At 53.0% G+C, this 20,128-nt stretch overlaps 1 protein-coding gene across 3 annotated transcripts in view; it reads right to left on the reverse strand.

Annotated features, from left to right (window-relative positions):
* Nucleotides 1-710: 710 nt before the first annotated feature.
* The window catches only part of LOC142579031 (uncharacterized), a 135,903-nt gene continuing 116,485 nt past the window's right edge, over nt 711-20,128 (reverse strand). For all 3 annotated transcript variants that reach the window (XM_075688825.1, XM_075688823.1, XM_075688824.1), the window contains 2 exons: nt 3,654-3,837; nt 711-847 (listed from right to left, as the gene is read on the reverse strand). In XM_075688825.1, coding sequence (XP_075544940.1) covers nt 3,665-3,837 — 173 coding nt within the window. In that variant the 3' untranslated portion in view covers nt 711-847; nt 3,654-3,664. The remainder of the gene's footprint in view (nt 848-3,653; nt 3,838-20,128) is intronic.

Consider the following 20,128-nt stretch of genomic DNA (forward strand, 5'->3'; position numbering starts at 1 on the left):
CCTAAAGACTCCGAGGAGCGCTATGCGGCCGCCGTCACATATTTTCGTCGTACGCTGCAGCTCTGCTACTATCTGGCATTCACCGTCGACGAGCACGAATCAAGGCCATATTTTAGCACACCGCAGCGGTACAACCGTTCCACAAACAGTGGGCGCCTCCGCTTGGTCACAGCGCGAATGCAAACGGACAGGTACCAAAACGACGTTCGCGTCACTGCGAGCAAGGCCAGCCTTACAGAACCGCTCGATTTCACCACGCGGAATACCTCGGTCAGCGTCACACACATCCACCCGACAAAGAACAAAGGGGAGCGAACGAAAACCGTGACTGTACGAAAAGAAGGCTGCGTGTCAGCACCGGGCGGTTTTGTCAAGCCGGCAACGCAGGCGTAAGAAGTGTATGTGTGTGTACAGAAAAGTGTGTGTGTATATGTGTGCGTGCGCATGCATCGCTCGATGATGGCCGAGGCGGTTCACGCGCACAGCAGAGTTCAGTTGGCGGGCACACACACACGCGCGCACTGTCTGGGCACCGGGGCGTCCCTTTGAGCACACTGACCACAGGCGTGGGGGCATAAACATCCGTTAAAAAAAGAAGTAGAGGTCCGTCAAACGTCCGCGGAGGCGGTCTCCGCCGCCCACTGAGGCCGCGCTCAACGGCGTCTTCTTCTATTTCTCCTATCATGTGTAATATACATATGCTTGTGTGTCTGGTGTGGACATATATATTAGGAACGGCTCTCTTCTCTCGGCTGCGGAGGTAGGGGGCGCTGCCGGCAGCAGCGGGTCGGGGCGCCAGGGAAGTTGAGCAAGTGGCGACAACGGCCTCCGCTGGAGCCGGCGAGTTCTGCGGCCAACAGAGAGAGAAAAAGAGAGAGGACGCTCGCGTTACACAGTGCACATAGTGGAAACATCAATAACGCCAATCTGCTCCACGAAGCGACTCGGGCCGTCTCGGCAGACGCAGCGCGCAGGCGCCAAAAGAGGCCGTCACGCTCCGCCTACGCCTTTACCTACGCCGTTCTTTTTAGCCGTGCCGATTGCGTAACGGCAGACTCCGTAACTCTGCCAAACGGACGTCCCCACCGTCCGTGTTTCGGCGCAAGGAGAGATTATGCGGCAAGGCAAGCGTCCGCAAGGTTCACAAGTTGCTGCAGCCCGCTATGCTCGGCTTCGGCGTCTAAAGGCGACGCCGTAGCATACCGCTGACCTCCGAGTGACCAACAACAAGGGCGCTGTATTTTTAAACATGAGGGGGTTTCCCAATCGGAATGATTAAGGAGCTCTCCAGAAGGCAGGCCTATATAGGGAAATCGCAGGCACACCTCTTTCCTGCCCGAAATGAGAAAATGAAATATAAACAGGCAAAACGGCTACGACGCAAGCACGTATAGCAGTGAATCTACACTTAAAAGAACACTGGCAACATCTTTAGCGAGAGCCCCAGAAATAACTCCATTTTCGATGGTGAACGGGAAACGTTTACTACGGTTTGGCACAAGCAAATGGCAGCACTGCAGTTGTAGCTTGTCTCGTCCGCGTTTAACTCTACCCTAACGATTATGACGCACCAACTTGCCAAATTAACCACTCTGCAAAGTCTTACCGTAGCAAACTACATAGTTCACCAGGAAATATGGGCACATTCCAGAAGGGAGTAAACAAGCTCTCCTACTATATATATATATATATATATATATATATATATATATATATATATATATATATATATATATATATATATATATATATCAGTGCTAACTGGTAAATCAGGCAAACACGCCCTCTATATAAGAACGAACCTTATTCACGCGCGACAAGCAGTTGACCAACACTTGTCCCCAACTGCACGAAAAACAAGTGGCGCCCTGCCACAGTTGACGAACAACAAATGTTGCAATGAGAAACGTGCTGTCAACGAGCACCGCTGAGAGGCTCTTTATAGATCTATATCATACTTCGATTCTGATCAATACTTCGATCAATTTGTATTTATTTATTTATTTATTTATTTATTTATTTATTTATTTATTTGATACATCAAGTTACCTGCTTATAAGCGGTACGAATAGCATGAGGGCTTGAGTTCTACAGCTTGATGTGCTCGAAGTGAGCGGGATTGGTGAGTAGCTCGAATCCGGGCGTTCCTCTATCATTGCAATTATAAATTTTTCCTTCTCAGTTGAAGAAGTAGACATCTTTAGGACAATCGCAAATGCAGCGTTGGCACAGCTGGCTACCCTACGCGTACGAGTATATGTAGAGTATTGTGAGGGCATTTTAGCTGGCGACCATCCTCACCAGCGTTTGTGACTTCACAGGACTTCAAGTATATCAGGCGATTATTTTCTTACTTTTTTTTTGTCTGCGGAAACAGGCTATTAGAAAGCGTTTGCGTCAGACATCGCAATTCTACCACCCCCATCAGCTGCATTACAATTGTCTTCCGGCGGTATGGTTTACGATCTCTACTTGCACCCGCTATATTTACTCTATTTACATTACTCTCATGACAAACCATGCCATGATAACAATAAACAAAGTTTCAGTAATTTGCAGTAATTAATTAGGGCACATGTGCCCTAACTGCGGAACAGAATCCGAATGATAGACCCTGTGCTTGTGTCGAGAACTTCATGACGGCAGTGCAAAGGGAACGACGACACCCAGAAAAGAAGCACATAGGACAAGCACTGAACTAACATAAACGGAAATCAACTGGCCCCATTTTACACCTTATGAGCTCGAGAAATACGCACTCAAAATCTGCGGCGAAATGCATTGATGTTCCAGTTGAATTCACGCATTTATGTTACAACTACAGCGCCTTTTATTACGTGTTATTTCTCGCAATGGATTTCTTACTTATCTGTACCCGGCATGACAACTTCGATACTTTCCTTGCTTAAATCCTTGCATGATCACGACAGATCTTATCGTTAACGGCAGTGCCTATATATTTCAATTTTGGTTCACGGGCTTCACCATTTTGGGCTACATGAACAATTCTAATTTTGGGATACACTAACAATTTATCCATGTTGAGCGAGCTGACGTCAAATATAACAAGCTCGTGAAACACCTGTTTCTTACAAACTCTTTACTGTATAGGAATCGGCCACAGTAACGTGCACCGGTCGTTATACTATAGGACAACGACCGCCAAAGATGGCTAGACCTCAACGCTTCTGTAAGATGTAGATGTTGGTGTAGATCAACTTACCGCATTTTATCACGTAGTTTGATTTTACGTTTCGGCGTTACTTAGTTCTCTGCAGCGAGTTACTGTCTTTTTATTAGTGTCATCCCGACAGATGGTGATCGTGACCAACAGACAGACAGAAGTGCGACAGACGGTCACGCTTTCTGTACTGTCTGTACACCCATTTCCTCACCCCTGTGCACCTCGCAGTGTACCTTGAACGACATTCATGCACGAGCTCACGTCTAGCCACGACGGGCTAAGGGCCTATAGGCGGTAAACATCGTATTTCGAGTGTCGAGAAAAAAAAGAATTTCCACCGACTGGTTGAACACCACAACAAAGCGCTCATCGGCACTTTCAACCCCACATCTCTCTCCCTCTCTCCCCACTAAGCTACAGGACGCAGCACAACGGACGGTCGTGTGCGCACACATCCGCGGAGGCTCACCTGATGGAGGGTCAGTGCCGCTTCATGTGCAGCGACAGGTGGTCGGAGCGCGAGAAGGAGCGCTGGCACAGCTGGCACTTGAACGGCTTCTGGCCCGTGTGCTTGCGGAAGTGGCGCGTCAGCTCGTCCGACCGCGCGAACTTCCACGTGCAGCCCTCCCACGTGCACGTGTACGGCTTCTCGCCTGCAATAAGGGCGGCATGAGAACGCTCGTCAACATCCGCACGCGTGAAAGAAAAAGTTGCGGCTACAGGGACGACTGAAGTACTAAAGCGCCAAACAGACGACACAAGAAGAGACGCGTGTCGTCTGTTTGGCGGTTTGGTACTTCAGCATCATGCACCAACAACAAAAGGTTCTGCTCGAATACAGGGACGACGTTGCGATGGCACGCGCGCTCCTGCGCCGTATACGTGTGTCCCTTAAAGGGACGGACAACCATTGAGATAACGAATCGAGATAACCCCGTGGATGGAATGGTTTCCGATCGTAGTGGCTAAAACAAGCCATGTTTTTTTTCTCATTAAACGTGGATTTATAGTTTTAATTCATCACTAAATGTCGCGAAAAATGACCTTCGGCGCCCCAAGCGGCAAAAACGTGAAGCTGCATAAGAGGTCCACCACGTGACCTTCTACTACAGTGTACGCGGTTCCTGGTCTTCTTTTTAGTATTGAAATGCAGTATACTTTTTATTATTGTAAGTTTTTCCTCACTTACAATGTGCAGATAAGCCTTCGTTTGTAGTGAGCAGAAAAGTGGCGCTGCCTTCGCCTTCGTGTTCGACGAGTTGGCTTGGCTCGTCTATTGACAGAATAACGACGACGGGGGCCAGCTAGCCATGACGTAGGCGTGTACTTGGGAAAAGAAAACGCAGTAAAAAATATAAGAAATGTCTGTACAACAACGCGAACTTATTTTACCAGCTGTTTTTTTATTTTCAGAAGTTGTTGAAAAGGTCAAAATGTAGGTGGTTAACCACAGTTACACTCACTCCTGTGAAAGCAGAACGATGGGCGGCTTTCACAATTTGGGAGGCGGGATATCGACGTCGCTCACACTTCTCAGCGTTGCTGGAGGAGGGACTCTTACTTTTTTTGAGAGGCTGCTCAGATCGGAAAATTCTGCTTACGAAACACTCAAGCGCTTTTGTAAGTAACCGCTGCAGACGTAAGCACTATATACCGAGGGGGAGCTTTGCGCTGCGCCATAAAAGACGAAGTCCTTAAAAATAGGTTGTCCGTCCCTTTAAGGTTTCCTAAAAAAATCACTAGAGGGAACTCTGGCGCTGCGGTCGTTCAGGTATCAAGGGAATGATGGGTAGTACATGGATTGTCCAATCTTCGTGCTTGCGGCTTAGGACGTTTTCTTGTATGCAGCGTCGTTTATCACGATTTGTTTTCTAAATTTTCAAGCAATTTTATAAGCGCAGGAAGGCAATAAGTTTCTGTCCACACGCGTAATAATAGCGATTTCCAGCATCTATAATGCCATTTGTTGAAAATTATCAATTTGCAAAGTCAAAAAAGCCGTTCGAAGCCAAAGGGACGAGGGTCAGGCAAATGCATGTGCCACACGTCGTACTTGCAGCTTCCTGTAGACACTATAGCGTCAGGGTTCTTAGCTTCTAGTAAGTTTTGTAGGAAACTCTATCGTGTGTCCCCCCCTCTTCCCCTATGGGTAAGAGTGGTGCGCCTTCTCCGAGTCCCACCAGCGATCAAGCGCCGCGCGTTTTGGAGGGCCCAGATGCCGAGCAACCACAATAGTGCGCAAGATCCGTATGCGTCGCAACACCGCACTAACCCCCCCTCCTCCTCCTCTTCCTCCTCCATATCCCCCTGCCGCGCACATCGAGGGAATTGGCTCAGCTCCATGTTTTTCTCTTTTTTTTTCTTCCTGCAGAAAGTTTTCAGTGCCACTGCTTCACAACAAAAATGAAAGACGATGACAGACGAATTTTTTTAAAAAGAACAATTGTTAGCGCTGATAAGCAATGTATGAAGGGTAGCAGAGGACGCACTGCAGGTGGCAGGACGATGGGGGAGAAAAAAAAAAAAACGCGTGTGTACCACATGCACTGGGTGTACGTTAAAGAAACTCAAGTGGTCAAGATTAATGCGGAGTCCCCCACTAGTCGTGCCTCATTATCATGTGGTCGTTCCGGCACGTAAAATCCAAGCATTTAATTTAAAGTACGAGGCCAGCTCGTCCTGCTCACTAGTTAGTATCTATGCAATGTTAGTAAATGTTCCGGAGAAAGTAACGTAGCAGTAAACGTTACTGCTACGTTACTATTGTGTGACTCCTCAACCATTTTCGTTGGGCAGCAATTGGTAACTGTAACCAATTGCATTTTTGATGAAGTAATCGTAGTTGTATTCGGTTAAACTGTTTTCCTGTAAGCAGTACAAAAGCATGGTTATCATTGTGATCGCACTATCTGCTCAAGCCATGCATATTTTGTCTGCTATCGAAATTGTCGCTAACACGCCGGGGAATCGAGCCTTGCGTTTAGTAGCTGCTGGAAGCAGCAGCCTATGCCTCATGCGGCCACCAACCACATGTAGGCGTCTGCGCGCACTTCAACGTGCCTCCGAGATGCCGAGCGCCAGGATAATACTTCTCAGAAGTCCAAAAAGCCATGCGCAACACACCCCCCCCCGCCGAAAACACACACACACACACACACACACACACACACACACACACGCACACACACACACACACACACACACACACACACACACACACACACACACACACACACACACACACACACACACACACACACTTTATTCATTCAATTTTTCTGCGTCCTTAGACGTCGTAGCGTCGTCTGATGGGTTCCCGTCCACGCGCATCTCTGGTGCACGCCACCTGCGACACGTGCGCGTGGCCACCGAGCACGGTGTTAAGAAGCGGTTTTGCATTGCGCTCGTGCAATGAGATGAGGCGCCCCGGGGTGTGACCGCGTCGCGGCAAACGCCCGGGGCCGGTGCGCACCATCCCCGTCACGAGCACGCACGACGGCGTCCTGCCGGTGCTAACGGCGGCGAGCAAGCACCCAGCCGTCGACAGGACGCGGGAAGGGTGCGAGGTGCACCACTGCAGCCTCCGGGCAGTGCCATGAGGCACGGCCGATTACGAAGACGCGCGGGGCCGCTCAGCGCGAGCCGAAGAACTGCTCGCGCGTGCGTGCGTGCGGTTGCGTTTCGCGCCCATCGAAAAAAAAAAAAAAGTGCCGGGGAGGGGAAACGCCAGCGGCGGCGGCTCGGATGCGCAGTGCATGGATCGCCGTCCTTGGTGCGCGCGGAAGCCTGCGGCGACCCACATCTGCGCGCGCGCGCGCGCGCAAACGAGCAGCGATGAGCGCTTTCCTCGTTTCCGAAAGCAGTCTCCTCTCTCTCTCTCCCCCGCCCCCTCCAACCACAAACCCCCCGCGCGCGCAGGAGTCTCGGCCAGCGCCAGGCCTCGCACACACGAGATTGGCGGCGGCCGGCTATCGAGCGCCCCGGGGTCGGCGCGGCATCGCACCGAGCCGGGACCGCTGCAGTCGTGTGTTTCGTGCGCGCCGATTCTATTTCGGTGCGCGGCGTATTCGATTTGCGAAACACGCCGACGCGCCACGAGAACGCCGCCGCTGCTGTGCCGCGCGCGAGCGCTCGGCCAGCGTCCCATTTAGCCGGCTGACCACGCGAGGTCAGCACGACGGGCCCCCTCCGAGGCTGGCTGGCCCCGTGCGCGCGTGGTGCGCACGCCGCGCCTGCACTTCCGGACGCTCGACCTGCGCCCTCCCTCCGCTCCCACCCCGCTTTTATTCCATCGACCCCAATCTCGAGCAGCACGCGCACTCTTGGTATACTGACCGCAAGCGCGGATCGCCGACGCCGCATTAGCGGTTTTCGTGCCGTTTTTAGAGGGCCACGCGTATATGTATACTCCTCGGTTGCACTCTGCATCTGGAGCGATTGCAGATTCATTCCTCTGATTACGGAGTCGTCCTTTTTTTTTTTTTTTCAGGCTGCCCGGTTACTTCTTCGTCTCTTCCCTCCCCCCACGCTGCCCTCACGAGTGTGCAGGTAAAGCACGGGGCACGAGTTCGTGCCCCGCCCCGCTTTCCGCTTTTCTCCGCGGGCCGGCTTTAATGACGACAACGAACTGCAACAACGAAGCTTGGAGAACGAATTGCTTGGGAGCCGGATGAATGCGTAATGCGGATGAAAAATGCAACGCGCGCCGAAGCCAGTTCCTGTCTCGGTGCGCGATGCGGGTCCCGGAAACAAATTTTGGGCCAGTGATTATACGAGGGACGATTCGCCACTGTTTCCCCGTACTTTATTTTTTTAAATGTTAACTCGCGTTCTTCCATAGTCAGTGGCACGACGCACACATGATCGAAGTCCATGCGCCCATGGGCACGACCGCGACAGATGACTTCCAACGCTCGCAATTGCATCGATCCTGTTTGTTGCAAGCGGAGACGTGTTCGTTCTGGCGGTATACGATATTGTTCGCGTGGCCACCAGACCTCGGTGCCCTGGGGTAGAAGAATCATTATTTGCTGTGGAAATGACGCTTCCAGCGACAGTCGTTGCTTCCAGCCACAAGCGTGATAGATCGTACGCAATTTGACACGATATGTCACACGACACAAGCATCGACAAGTTGTGCAAACCCTACCGTATACACGCTTCTCGCACGTATATAAGGATGACGCTTAGCAAGTATGAAGGTTGGGAAGCAATTAAAATATATGCTCCAGACATAGCGTCATCGACGTGAATTGCCGACGCTTGTCTCGTGTGACTGCTTGTGACGAATTGCGTACATGTCGCTTGAAGCAACGGCCGTCGCTGGAAGCGTAAAGTCATGACAAGAGAGCAAGATTTCAGACGTCGTATATATACAAGGACGAATACAGCGCGCAAGGAACTGGTCGCGCATTTTTGTCCCATTCATGCGAGATGCTGGACTGGTTGACTCTCGGCGACATATTTGACTCGGAAAGAGACGCTCAGGCGGTGCCGTCACTGGCCACGTCTGCCAGACTAATACGTGCCTGTAAGCAACACAAACTGCGACTGCTGACTCGGCCTCTACGTGGTCACTCGAAGGATTGCACCGCGCCGTTGCCACGCAGGTATAGACGAACGCAGTGTATACACGCAGTAACGCCATGCAGCATTCACGGGGCTTTTTCGTTCGTAAGTGCCGTTTGTCATTGGCTGGTCGCCTTCGATAATGATGTGTCCGATATCATGCTTGGCTGCCACCCGCAGTTACCGAACAGTTTCGTAGCGTAACAAATTTTTTCTTTTTGAATAAGAGCCAGGTGTGACGAGCAAATAAATAGCTCGTCAATGAGATTTCGCACCGTAGACACGTATACGCGGTCGTCAAAGATTGAGTGTAGGCCCCAGGACAGCTGGGTCCCGCTTACTTTCGCAGCTGCTAAATTACATTTCGAAACATTGCCCGATTCCCCGTTTCTAAAAACTCAAAGTACGCGTATGCGCGCTACCAAAATAGTTCTTGCGCTAAGAGCAAATGCCAGCCAATCATGACGATCAATGTATCAACGAAGCCGGCCGACCGATGGCGAAGAGCACTTAAGACTGAAAAGCTTTGTGTGTTCTGCTCAAGAAGAATCAGAACAGAAACGCGTCGTTATAAAAACGCGTCCTATGGAGCACACGCGCTTGAACGCAAACGCTTTTCGCAGGCGTCAAACCCGAGACCCTGCTTTAGCATACGCGCCGCCAGAGTTTACAAATGGGCTGCACGAAAAGTCGGGCGCACGCACGACACCAATGACAGCAACACGCCGATCATCATTTGCATTTCCAGTAGTTTGCCCTACGCAACGTCGAGGCGCGGAGGCTATCAGATGCCCCGCGCCGGGAGCTCCGTGAACTCGGCGGACGGCCTTCGCCTCGCTCCAACAAGTCGTCGAAACCAGCTGCAGGCCGAGGAAAAGCACCGCAGCACACTGGGGCATCATCAACTGCAGCAGTAGGGTCAGCGGCGGTGCAGGGGTAACGGTCCATAACTAACCGAAGCCACGGTTCTCGCTGCAGTATATACAGTCGATCATTTTGTCTACTATACCATTATCGTTCGCCCGTCCTCGTATATATCGTGTAACGTCGGAAGAAAGCGCTGTTCTACCGTGGGAGTGTACAACGTATAGGACAAGCGTGGAGGTTCGGCTATCTTCGCGTGACGTTTTCCTACGTCTTCAGCGCAAAATCGCAGGGACGGACGGGAAGGACGCTTGCCTTTCGCCTTCCTTATGCGTCTCCGTGGTTCTGCGTTACAAACATATATGCATATATAAAACAGTCAGTGCCCTTCTACTCTGTGAAGGATGACGAAGCTGTGTATGTGGGCACCTTAATGGCGAACTGCACCTCCGCCGCGAGCCGGCCGGGAATTCCACTATCTTCAGGATAAGATCACGTTTACCGCCTGCTTCTATCACCTCCGCTACGGGTTGGCCCGGCATTGCAATATCTTCGCGATCGGCCCACGTGTGGGGAGTGTTTACCAGCTGCTTCACTTCCGCCGTGGATCAGCCCGGTATTTCACAACTTCGAGATCGGCCCACGTATGGGGAGTGTTTACCGCCTGCTTCGATCACCTCTGCCACGGGTCGGCCCGGCATTGCAATATCTTCGGGATCGGCCCACGTATGGGGAGTGTTCATCACCTGCTTCACTTCTGCCGTGGATCAGCCCGGTATTTCACAACTTCGAGATCGGTCCACGTATGGGAAGCGTTTACAGCCTGCTTCGATCACCTCCGCCACGGGTCGGCCCGGCATTGCTGCAATATCTTCGGGATCGGCCCCCGTATGGGGAGTGTTTACCAGCTGCTTCACTTCTGCCGTGGATCGGCCCGGTATTTCACAACTTCGAGATCGGCCCACGTATGGGGAGGGGAGTGTTTACCGCCTGCTTCACCTCCGCCGCGGGTCGGCCCGGCATTGCTATATCTTCGCGATTTTTTTACTACACGCAGACACGATAGTGGGGAAAGTAGGCCTGAACAGCCTTGCTGTGAAAAAAAAAAAAAAAATGAGACGGAACGATTTTCCGACAAAAAATGACACGGCGAATGAGGAGCATATGCGTTTGTCAAACAGCATCGTCCACACGCACACCTGGCCGACAACTTTCCAAAGCCAGCCAGTCTGTTTCCAGTATACCTATAGGTATACTGGCAGAAAAACAGCGGCGGGGCGCGGCTCGTTCAGACGAAGTGAAGGAAGAAGAATGCCGCTTGACGTTGCGACGACAACGAAGGGCTCGCGTGGCACGCGCGCGCGCGATGCCGCGAGCAGCACCGAGGTCCGGCACGCCCGGTATATATCGCAGGTCCGCCCCTGCAAGCGCGGCGTTGCCCGCCAGTCACACCGAGAAGCGACGACGACGACGACGATCTGTCGTAGCTCAACGTGCGTTCTCGCACTGAGGGCGACGGTCGCTCTTTCGCGTTCTCGGCTGGGCGTTTTCGAGAGGAGAAGCGGCCTAGCCGGCTCATTCGGGAGGCCCGGCCCAGCGCCGGCGCTCCGAAAGACAGTTGGGACTATCCGCTGCTACCCAGCTCGCGCCGGCATGCTCTCCGCTCTACTGATAATATCGTGCAGTGCAGCGGCAGCTACAGAGGTGGCGTCGGCCAATCACGGAGCCGAATCGGCCACGCTGTCATCAACACGCAATAGCGAACCGCTGGGGCTGGCCAACTACAACAGCCAACGGATTACGTACGGCAGCCACACCGGGCATCCAATCACGAAAGGCGGCAATACCACGGTTGCTGAAGTACAAGCCTAACGAAGATGCGCGGACAGATGGTCAGCTAGTCGGCAACCGATTGGACGACAACATCATATATATATATATATATATATATATATATATATATATATACAGCCGGCGAAACCGAAACCGCAGCCAAAGCACGCCCAGAGAGAGCTCGCGCGCGCGTGGACTGATTCAGCGGCCGTCTGGAAGGCCGACGCCGCGCGCTCCCACTTCCAACAACGCTGCACCGCCAACGACGAGTCCTCGCCGTGGCAGCAGCGGCTCAGCCCGGGGCGGCGTGTGGGGTGGGGGGTGCGCGCACCGTATACTTTCCCCGCAGCGCAAAGCAGAAGAGCCACTTCCGGCCAGGGGAGGGCGGCTGCCGCCGCCGCCGCCGCCGCCGCCGCGGCATTTGCATGGGCACGCGCTCCGTGCAAGAAGAAGCACGCCCCCGGCAAACCGGTCCCCCCGCCAGACCTCCGTGACCCAGTGGTGCCCCCTCCACCCGCCGCCGCATCTCTTTTTCGTGCCGGCGAGCGGACTCGGTCGCCCACCGCGGGCGCGTACAACGCACGGCTTCGCTCACGTGCCGCATTTATTTACCATCCCGCGCGGCTCCGCTGCTCGGGCGCGCGCTACGAGGCCACCACGTTCGCGATGGGCAGCAGTAAAGAAATCGCCGGCTGCGTGCAGCGGGCGGCTCGCAAGCCTCGCACGCGCGCCGATTTAATCCGGTTTTCATGTAATCGTCCCGGCCGCCTCGCCGCGTCTTGCCGAATGAGGATCGAGCGGCTCTAAATTAGCCCGCCGACGCATTGCTAGCCGGGACACGTTCATTCGTACACTCGAGCAAATCTCAGTGCCCGTCCGGACCGCCACGCAAGAAGGGATTGAAGCGTGCGAGGAGGGAAAAGCCGGTCAACTGTGGTCCTGACACAAGTGCATCTCCCCCCTCGAGCGCCATCTATTATTTACCCTTTTTCATTTTTCTTTCTTTTCCTCGCCGTGACGTTACTTTCTCCGCTTGTTCAACTTCCCTCCTCTCACTCTACAGCTGTATGCATTCATTTCATTTATCTCTTCCTGCGTGATACGTCTTCTAATTCGTTTACCTATACAGTGCACGCCGCGGTAATTCCTCCCGAAGGCCACATTCATGTACACCTCATAAACGGGAACGAAAAAGAAGAATAAATTAAACACGAGGCAGCATGCATATACGCAGGCTTTAGGCACTGCACTTCCGTGCCTGTCAAGAATATGTGCTGGCTGCAGCATAACCAGTTCACCGAATGTTGGACTATCCCCCCCCTCCCTCTCTCTTTTTCTTCCAGCATTTAATTCTGGTCGAATTCATCGTCGCACGCGGGGCTCACACCAGGAAGAAATTAGTCTAACCACACGTGAACAGTGCGTGCTGTCATGCCGGAGTTACCGGATATACATACAGACCATTCTCTGCATTGCGCGCGTTGTATCGCACGTATACTTGACGCGTGTCTACACGCTTTCTGACGCGCGACAGTGTTGGCAATCGCGCTGTAGCACGAGCAGACGAATTAGTCGCCGCGTACGACGCTGAGCTTATAACCGCCTCTGTAGATTTCTTGTCAGAAGATTCGTATAAACAAAGAGGGAAGGAAACGCCGCAAAGTGAGCAAGGGCAATAGCACCCACTACTATTACCGCTCTCAGGTCCACGCGGATGGTAACTTTAGCGTAACTGTCTCTGTTAAGTCCTTGGCACAGTGTCCTATGCGAGCTTGCATCCTTCCTGGTTGATGCGAGGCGGAGTGTCATATGTTGGCTTACCTCATAAAAAAAGCGTTCTGGACCTTGAACATAACTCAATATATATATATATATATATATATATATATATATATATATATATATATATATCCACGGTGGTCCGCGCGGCGCGCTCCACTTGGATCAATATAAGCCTTGTTACCAGTACGGCGCGCCGCCGTGTGCCTGCGAGCTGCCTGGCGCCCTCTGATTGAGCCAAGAGCCCAATTACTCGTCCGAGAGGCGCCTCCGTGTCTCTTTGGCAGTGGCCGCTGCGAAGCGAGAAATTCGCGCCCCGATCCAAACCTGTCGACGACTTCATCCATAGGCGCTCACCCTTTTCCTCGTCAGTATATATACGCCGGTCTGCACGAAGCAAGACAATTTTGGGCTCGGTCCAAGCATTGTGGGACACGAGACCTCGCAGGGCCGCGCCCGCCGTACCGTTCGTACGCGCGGAGCCGGTTAAGGTGGATCTTGCGAGTGCCTCGTGCATATTCGCAGGAGAGAGGGACAGCGTGGGCCGCGGGCGCAGCTTTGAGGTATACCGGCCTGGAGGGATCTGAAACCGGCGACCTCCAATTGTCTTGACGCTGTATCTTCGTTTCAAAGACCATCCTTTCGTTTGATTCCCTACCAGTTATCGCCTGTGGCGAGAAGCGCCGCAGGCCGTATACCGTTATAACGACCTCTCGTCGTCTCCTACGGATCTCGTATCGGCCGCCTTATAACAACTCGTCGAACAAAAGCGATGCAGCGTCGTGGAAGGTGCGCTTTGGCAAACCCAATGGAGCATGGAAGAAAACGGTGCATCACTCGTGGTATACCGCCCGCCACGGACTCCAAGATCTGCGGGCGCCTGCGCGCGACGCCCAAACTCGGAGGTCCGCGCACCCGAATAATAAACTCTACGCTATATATCACCCGAGTGAATTCGTGCGACACCCAAGCGCCACGCAGCAATCTTGTAAGACATTTCGGCGAGAGTTCTCGAGAGCGCACTACACATGTTGGCCGCGTGGATATCTCATCCGTGCATCACGGTCATCTGTGTACCTTTACATCCATGACCACATCGCCGCCACATATGCCTCTATCCGCTCTTTGGGACTCGGTGTGTAGGGTATTGTGTTGCCTATGGTCGCCTTTAATATCTATCTATATGCTGATGCTATAATAAATGACCATACGGCACCGCGTTCGCTCGTATTAGCTCACTTCGCTATTGATTTTCGGAACTTTTGACGTTTCTTCTTACCCAATTTATCGGCATTCATTTATTGTCGCTATCAGGAAATTGACTCGCTAGTGTAAGGAGTTTGGATCTCCGTCGTTTGCTTTAACTGCATGCAGTGGGTCTGCGACGAGCTATACACCTTGCCTATATCAGAGGTCGACCGACGAGGAGTCTCCGCGGACGCGCTGCACAGATTTCAGCGAGACGAAAAAAAAAAACCGTGTAGTTAACCTCGTTTCCACCTCGCTACGACAACACTAGCACGTGGCGACCCGGCGGTGGTGTCCCTCCCGCGAGGGGCGACGGTGGTCGGGTGAGGCATCGCCCGAACGGGCTCCGGTGAAGCCCGACGAGGGCGTAGCGGCGGCGCGCCGAGAAGAGACGCGGGCGAGACACGCACGCACACAACACAAACACGCCCGCGGGCCTGTGTCGGGCGGGCCCGTGTTTTCTCAAAGGAAAGGCAAGGCCCCGGGCGGGCACCGCCAGGCGGGCGTGTGGGGCTGGGTGGGGAAGGGGCGCACGGCCAGCGACAGCGGCGCGCTGTTCCGCCCGCGCCGAGCGACTCACGGCGAAACGCGCGCGCGGAGGTGCGTGAACCGAGGAACCTACGTAGGAAGCGCAAGCGAACGGTTTTCGGCACGAAACTCTCTCGGTCGCGTGACACACGCGGGAGGAACCGACACCACCTATGGGACGCACGCTCAGCATGGGGTCGAAAATTCGCTGCAATATACGCCGCCGTTGCCCTATTACGAAACGTCGCCCCCGTGTCCTAATTTCACTCTCGCTGGGGTCGTTAACTCTGTTACGCTGCGATTCCGTTCCAGGGGAGACGAGACACGCGTGCCGACTTACGGCCCCACAAATGACGAGGTCTTCTCCGGATCGAGGAATATTGAGAAATGGACGCGGAAGGACTGAAACAAACAGGAGCCCACCCGGGCAGGCATGCTAATAACAATACTACGGTACACTGCCCGTTTTATTATTATTTCCTCGCGGTTGGCATGACGCACGGAAAGGAACTGTTGCTTAACACGTAGCGGCACCAACGTATCAACCCTTTGTCGACGACTGAAAAAAAACGTTGCCAGGAAGAATTCACGGCAGGAGGCCCTAAATATCCCAAACAGAAATGTGTACCTGACAGCCCAAGCGGAGAGGGGTTATCTACTTTCAGCTCCAAAGGATTACGGGGCGAAGGTGCCGCAACAAAGCTGTATTCTTGTTCAGTTGGCGTGTCCGGCTTCTACGCCGTGCGCAGTGCAGCATGCACTGCATGCGTCGGTTGCCACTTAGTACTGCGGACTAAGGTGCGTGCTAGGGTTCCACGGAAATTAAGCGTTGTCTTGGATGCCACACCACAGAGAGTTTCAACCATATGAAACCAATGGACAATGAAGCAAAATAAGGCACAGAGTAAATTAACTCTGTCTCTTATGTATATAGAAGCAATTATAAATAAGAGGTAATGTTGTGATAAGCTTCATATTCGTACACATTAAAGAAAACGGGAAATTAAAATTGAAGAAAAGCCAACTATCCGCCGGTAGCAGCCGAACGCACAATCTCCGCGTGAGTATACCATAGACGGCTCTTCGCTCCGTAACCTTCGTGGGTATCTATACATATACGTACAGTCGCGCGCAATGTGAACAGCAACACGGTTCCCGCGAGGTCAGAGGCGCCACACGGCGGCGCCGACATACGAAAAATTGGGTTCATCGATACACGCAATGGAAGTGGTCTTTACTTCTCCAGTTCTTCGCATGTTCTCCAGTCTTGAGTCCCCTTCAACCACGGGCACCGTACGCTTGGCAGCTCAAATTGCGCGCGACGTGTATACATGCGTTAAGCCTATATAGTTCGGGAGTGTTAGCCAGCGCCACACACACGGCCACGGCCGAGGCGACATCCTTTTCTCACCACAGGCGCCTGTAGTACGTGAACTTGGGAGAAGGCAAGTGACCCAATAAGCGATCGCACGCTACGGCACCGCAGGCACTATAGCCAGATGGCGTGGCTGTTTCAACACCCTGTAGAAGATCTGCCGACGCCAGCCGCTCGATTACGACGGAAACGAAACCCTTAACAGCAACAACATACGCGCGTCCCTTTCAAGGCTTGCTTGAGCTTGTTATAAGCACCCGTCGCAGTAGCCTATGCAGGGCTATGGCAATGCGCTGCTAAGCTGGAGGTCGCGGGCTCGATCCCGGCCGCGGCGGCAGCATATATATATGTGTGTGTGTGTGTGTGTGTGTGTGTGTGTGTGTGTGTGTGTGTGTGTGTGTGTGTGTGTGTGTGTGTGTGTGTGTGTGTGTGTGTGTGTATGATGGGGACGGAACGCAAAAACACCCGTGCACCGTGCACTGGGTGCACGTTAAAGAACCCCGGGTGGTCGAAATTATTCCGGAGCCCCGCACTATGCATGGCGTGCTTCATAATCATATCGTCGTTTCGGCTGATTGATCGATTGAATTTGATAAGCGAAGCTTATCACGCATACGGTGCTTAAGCTTGTACTATGAAGAACGTAGGGACGCTTCCCTCGAGTTTAACGATGGTTATAGAGGGCATCGTGAACGCGCGCAACGCCTCCTACAAGATAGCGATTCCTCCGATCATATATATATATATATATATATATATATATATATATATATATATATATATATATATATATATATATATATATATATATATATATATATATATATATAGGCCAGGTGATCTGGCGCTGCTGTAGGTATAGCAAATTTGAGCGCCCCGCTGAATGTAAAGTTAAGATGAATGTAAAGCTAGAGATGCCAGAGCCGAGACTATCGTCATACAATGAGGGAGAAGAAGGACACCCTAACTGTCTCGCACAAGAAAGACGTCGTTAATACGCCGCGGCGCAGAAGCATTCGGCGACACCATGCATGCATGGTAACGCGCAGGCGGTGTCAATGCCAAAGAATGACCAAACCCAATGTTGCTTCTGCGGTCCGAGGATAAACCAGTACACTGAGCATCTCATGATGACATCCCTCGTGGCCGCGCGTGTACATGCATGGGCGCGACGTATCGGCGAGGTGTGTGTACTCGAGTGCATTTGCTCGCCGAAAGAAGGAAAAAAAAAAAAAATCCCGTAGCGCGGGCGCGCACCACGCCCCGGCTCGTCGTGTCGCGAGGCGGCGCTCCCACAGAATCTCGCAGGAAAATCGCCGCAATAAAATTCCATTAGCCTGCAGTTTCCCTGTACTCCGCGCGCGCGTGTCCGGGAGTCGTCTACACTATATATACTGCGCACTCGGACGTCTGATTCGTGTGTACACCACTGGCTGATGCGGGCTGGGTTTTGCGTCTCGCGTGTTGCTCCCGCGGCGACGGCCACTGATAAAGTGGTTGGCGGCCAACGAAGTGATCGCAGAAAGAAAGAAAGAAAGAAAGAAAGAAAGAAAGAAAGAAAGAAAGAAAGAAAGAAAGAAAGAAAGGAAGCGTAAGTGCACATGGCTGTTTCTTCCACAAGAGCGGGGTTCCCATGAAGCTTTTCCTCTGAAAGATTATTAGCTTCTCGGTGCCATTGTTGTTATATCGTTTCTATCACGAATTTGTAACTGTGGTCGGCACCCGTCCTTCAAGAACGCGTCCCACGCGTAGAAAGCCTCTCCATCAGTGGGAGAAAATGCGGCTCTCTGGACTGTTGTGCTTTAGTACAAAGCGCACCGATGCCAATTCTGCAGTGCTTCTGAGCGGTGGCTCACGCGGATTCACAACACCCTGCAGAGGGCGTCATGGCGACGCCCCTGGGAGCGCGTGTTGGAAGAAAAACGAACGTAGACCCAACGTTGGACCGCACTGGACAGTGGACCCGCATCGGATAAGGTTGGTCCGAAATTGCCCCCGCTAACAGTGCTACTTGTGACACGACCGCATTTGTGAACCAAAAGCCGCAATCTTTACAGCCGGATGCACATCGCTCGGATTCACTCCAGAACATCTACGGCGATGGATGTCTCCGCGAAGACACGCTGTGACGTATATACCTTACAAAACATGCGGCCACAACAGATTTCATCGGGATTTCGCTTTCGGCGTTCTTACTCGAGCAATCGAAGCACCAAATGGAGAGATGACGTCCGCGTGCCGGGAATCAGTGAACGCGCTTCCACACAAGTCACCCCGCAGCCCTACATACACCGCACGGAATCCTCCTCCCGGGATGCAAAGCTCGCGCGAACGTGCGTTATAGGTGTACACGTATATGGTACCATTCCGCATATTACGTGCCCGGACTGCAGGCCTCGCTAGATGACTCGGTACCACGCAAAAAGGAAAAAAAAAAAAAGAAGTCGAAGGTGGTGGGAGATGGTAAGAGGAGACTTCCGCGCCCCACGGTATGCGTCCCTCGCGTTTTGTCCTTATTATTTCTTTTTCACCCTCCAGCTCGCCGGGCCCGCTGCGGCGCTAATAAGCGAGAGACCTCCGAAGACCCGAGGAACGCAGCGCGCGCGCGCGATGGAAGAGCGGAAATTGTTTAGCGCGGGATGCTGCGCCGGCGTCGCTTCGAGAAGACAATGGCCGGGCGCGCCTTCGCACACAGCCAGCGGCCGGCCGGCTCGCCCCAGCAAGCGCGGGGCGCGGCTGACGCCCACGCAAGCGCCGTCGTTTCCTGGGCTCGCCCCGCGCGCGCCGCACGCGTTGCATGCATGCGGCCCGCCGCGTCGCATCAATTACGCGCACAAGTGCCCGCTGCTCGCAATTACACCCGCCGCCGCCACCGCCGCCGCGCGCGCGCGCGCAGCTGTATATGTACTCGATTAGAGGCGCTATGCATGCAGCGAGGGAGGGAGGGAGGGGGCCATTGGAGCTCGTTGGCGGGCGCAGCCCCGCCAGTTTTTGGCCGAGTAATGGCTCCCTAACAGGGCGAAGAGCTGACAGGGTTCTGGGTAAACAGCGACGGCGATTCGTTAGGCGAAGCAGCAGCAGCAGCCGCGATGTATAGCCACCGCCACTAATAACAATGATCAATCGATCAGGCAAGTGTTGCGTTGCGTCCGCCTGCAGCAGTCCGCGGACTGGTGCTCTGCTAGGCGTGCGAGAGTTTTGTGAGAAGAAAGAAGGGGAATGAACAATAACGGGTGTCGTTATAGAACTGCACGATCAGTGGTGGCTGGTTGCGGCCGCATTATGTATACGTATACACTCGTCCAGGTGGTGATCGACAAGAGCGCCTGGGAGGATGACCCGGAACGTGCAATTTTCTGTGATGGCCGTTTGCGGAAACTGACGAGATGCGGATGCCAGCATCAGGTCGAACGAACCACTGATGATTCACAGGATGCCAACCAACAAGTTGTTGTTCTGCGAGGTCGATAGAATGGCCTCCTAATGGTCCAAACCCAAACCTGGGGCTATGACTGGCGTCGCCACACGGAAGAGGCCTCCGGATTAGTTTTCAGTATACCGGAGTTAATCCAGTATCCAGGGTTAGCTGAAGTCTCGCTGAAACGGAGGCTCTCGCATTACACATTCATCAGAATGCTATACCTCCGTGGCCAGAAATCAAAAGCGCAACCTCGCACTTATATAGCAACGGAGCGCCATTACACCACTTAGCCATTTTTTTCCATCCAAAGAGCTTTCTCTCTTGTGCG

Source organism: Dermacentor variabilis, chromosome 4 (assembly GCF_050947875.1).
Source record: "Dermacentor variabilis isolate Ectoservices chromosome 4, ASM5094787v1, whole genome shotgun sequence".
Lineage (NCBI taxonomy): Eukaryota > Metazoa > Arthropoda > Arachnida > Ixodida > Ixodidae > Dermacentor > Dermacentor variabilis.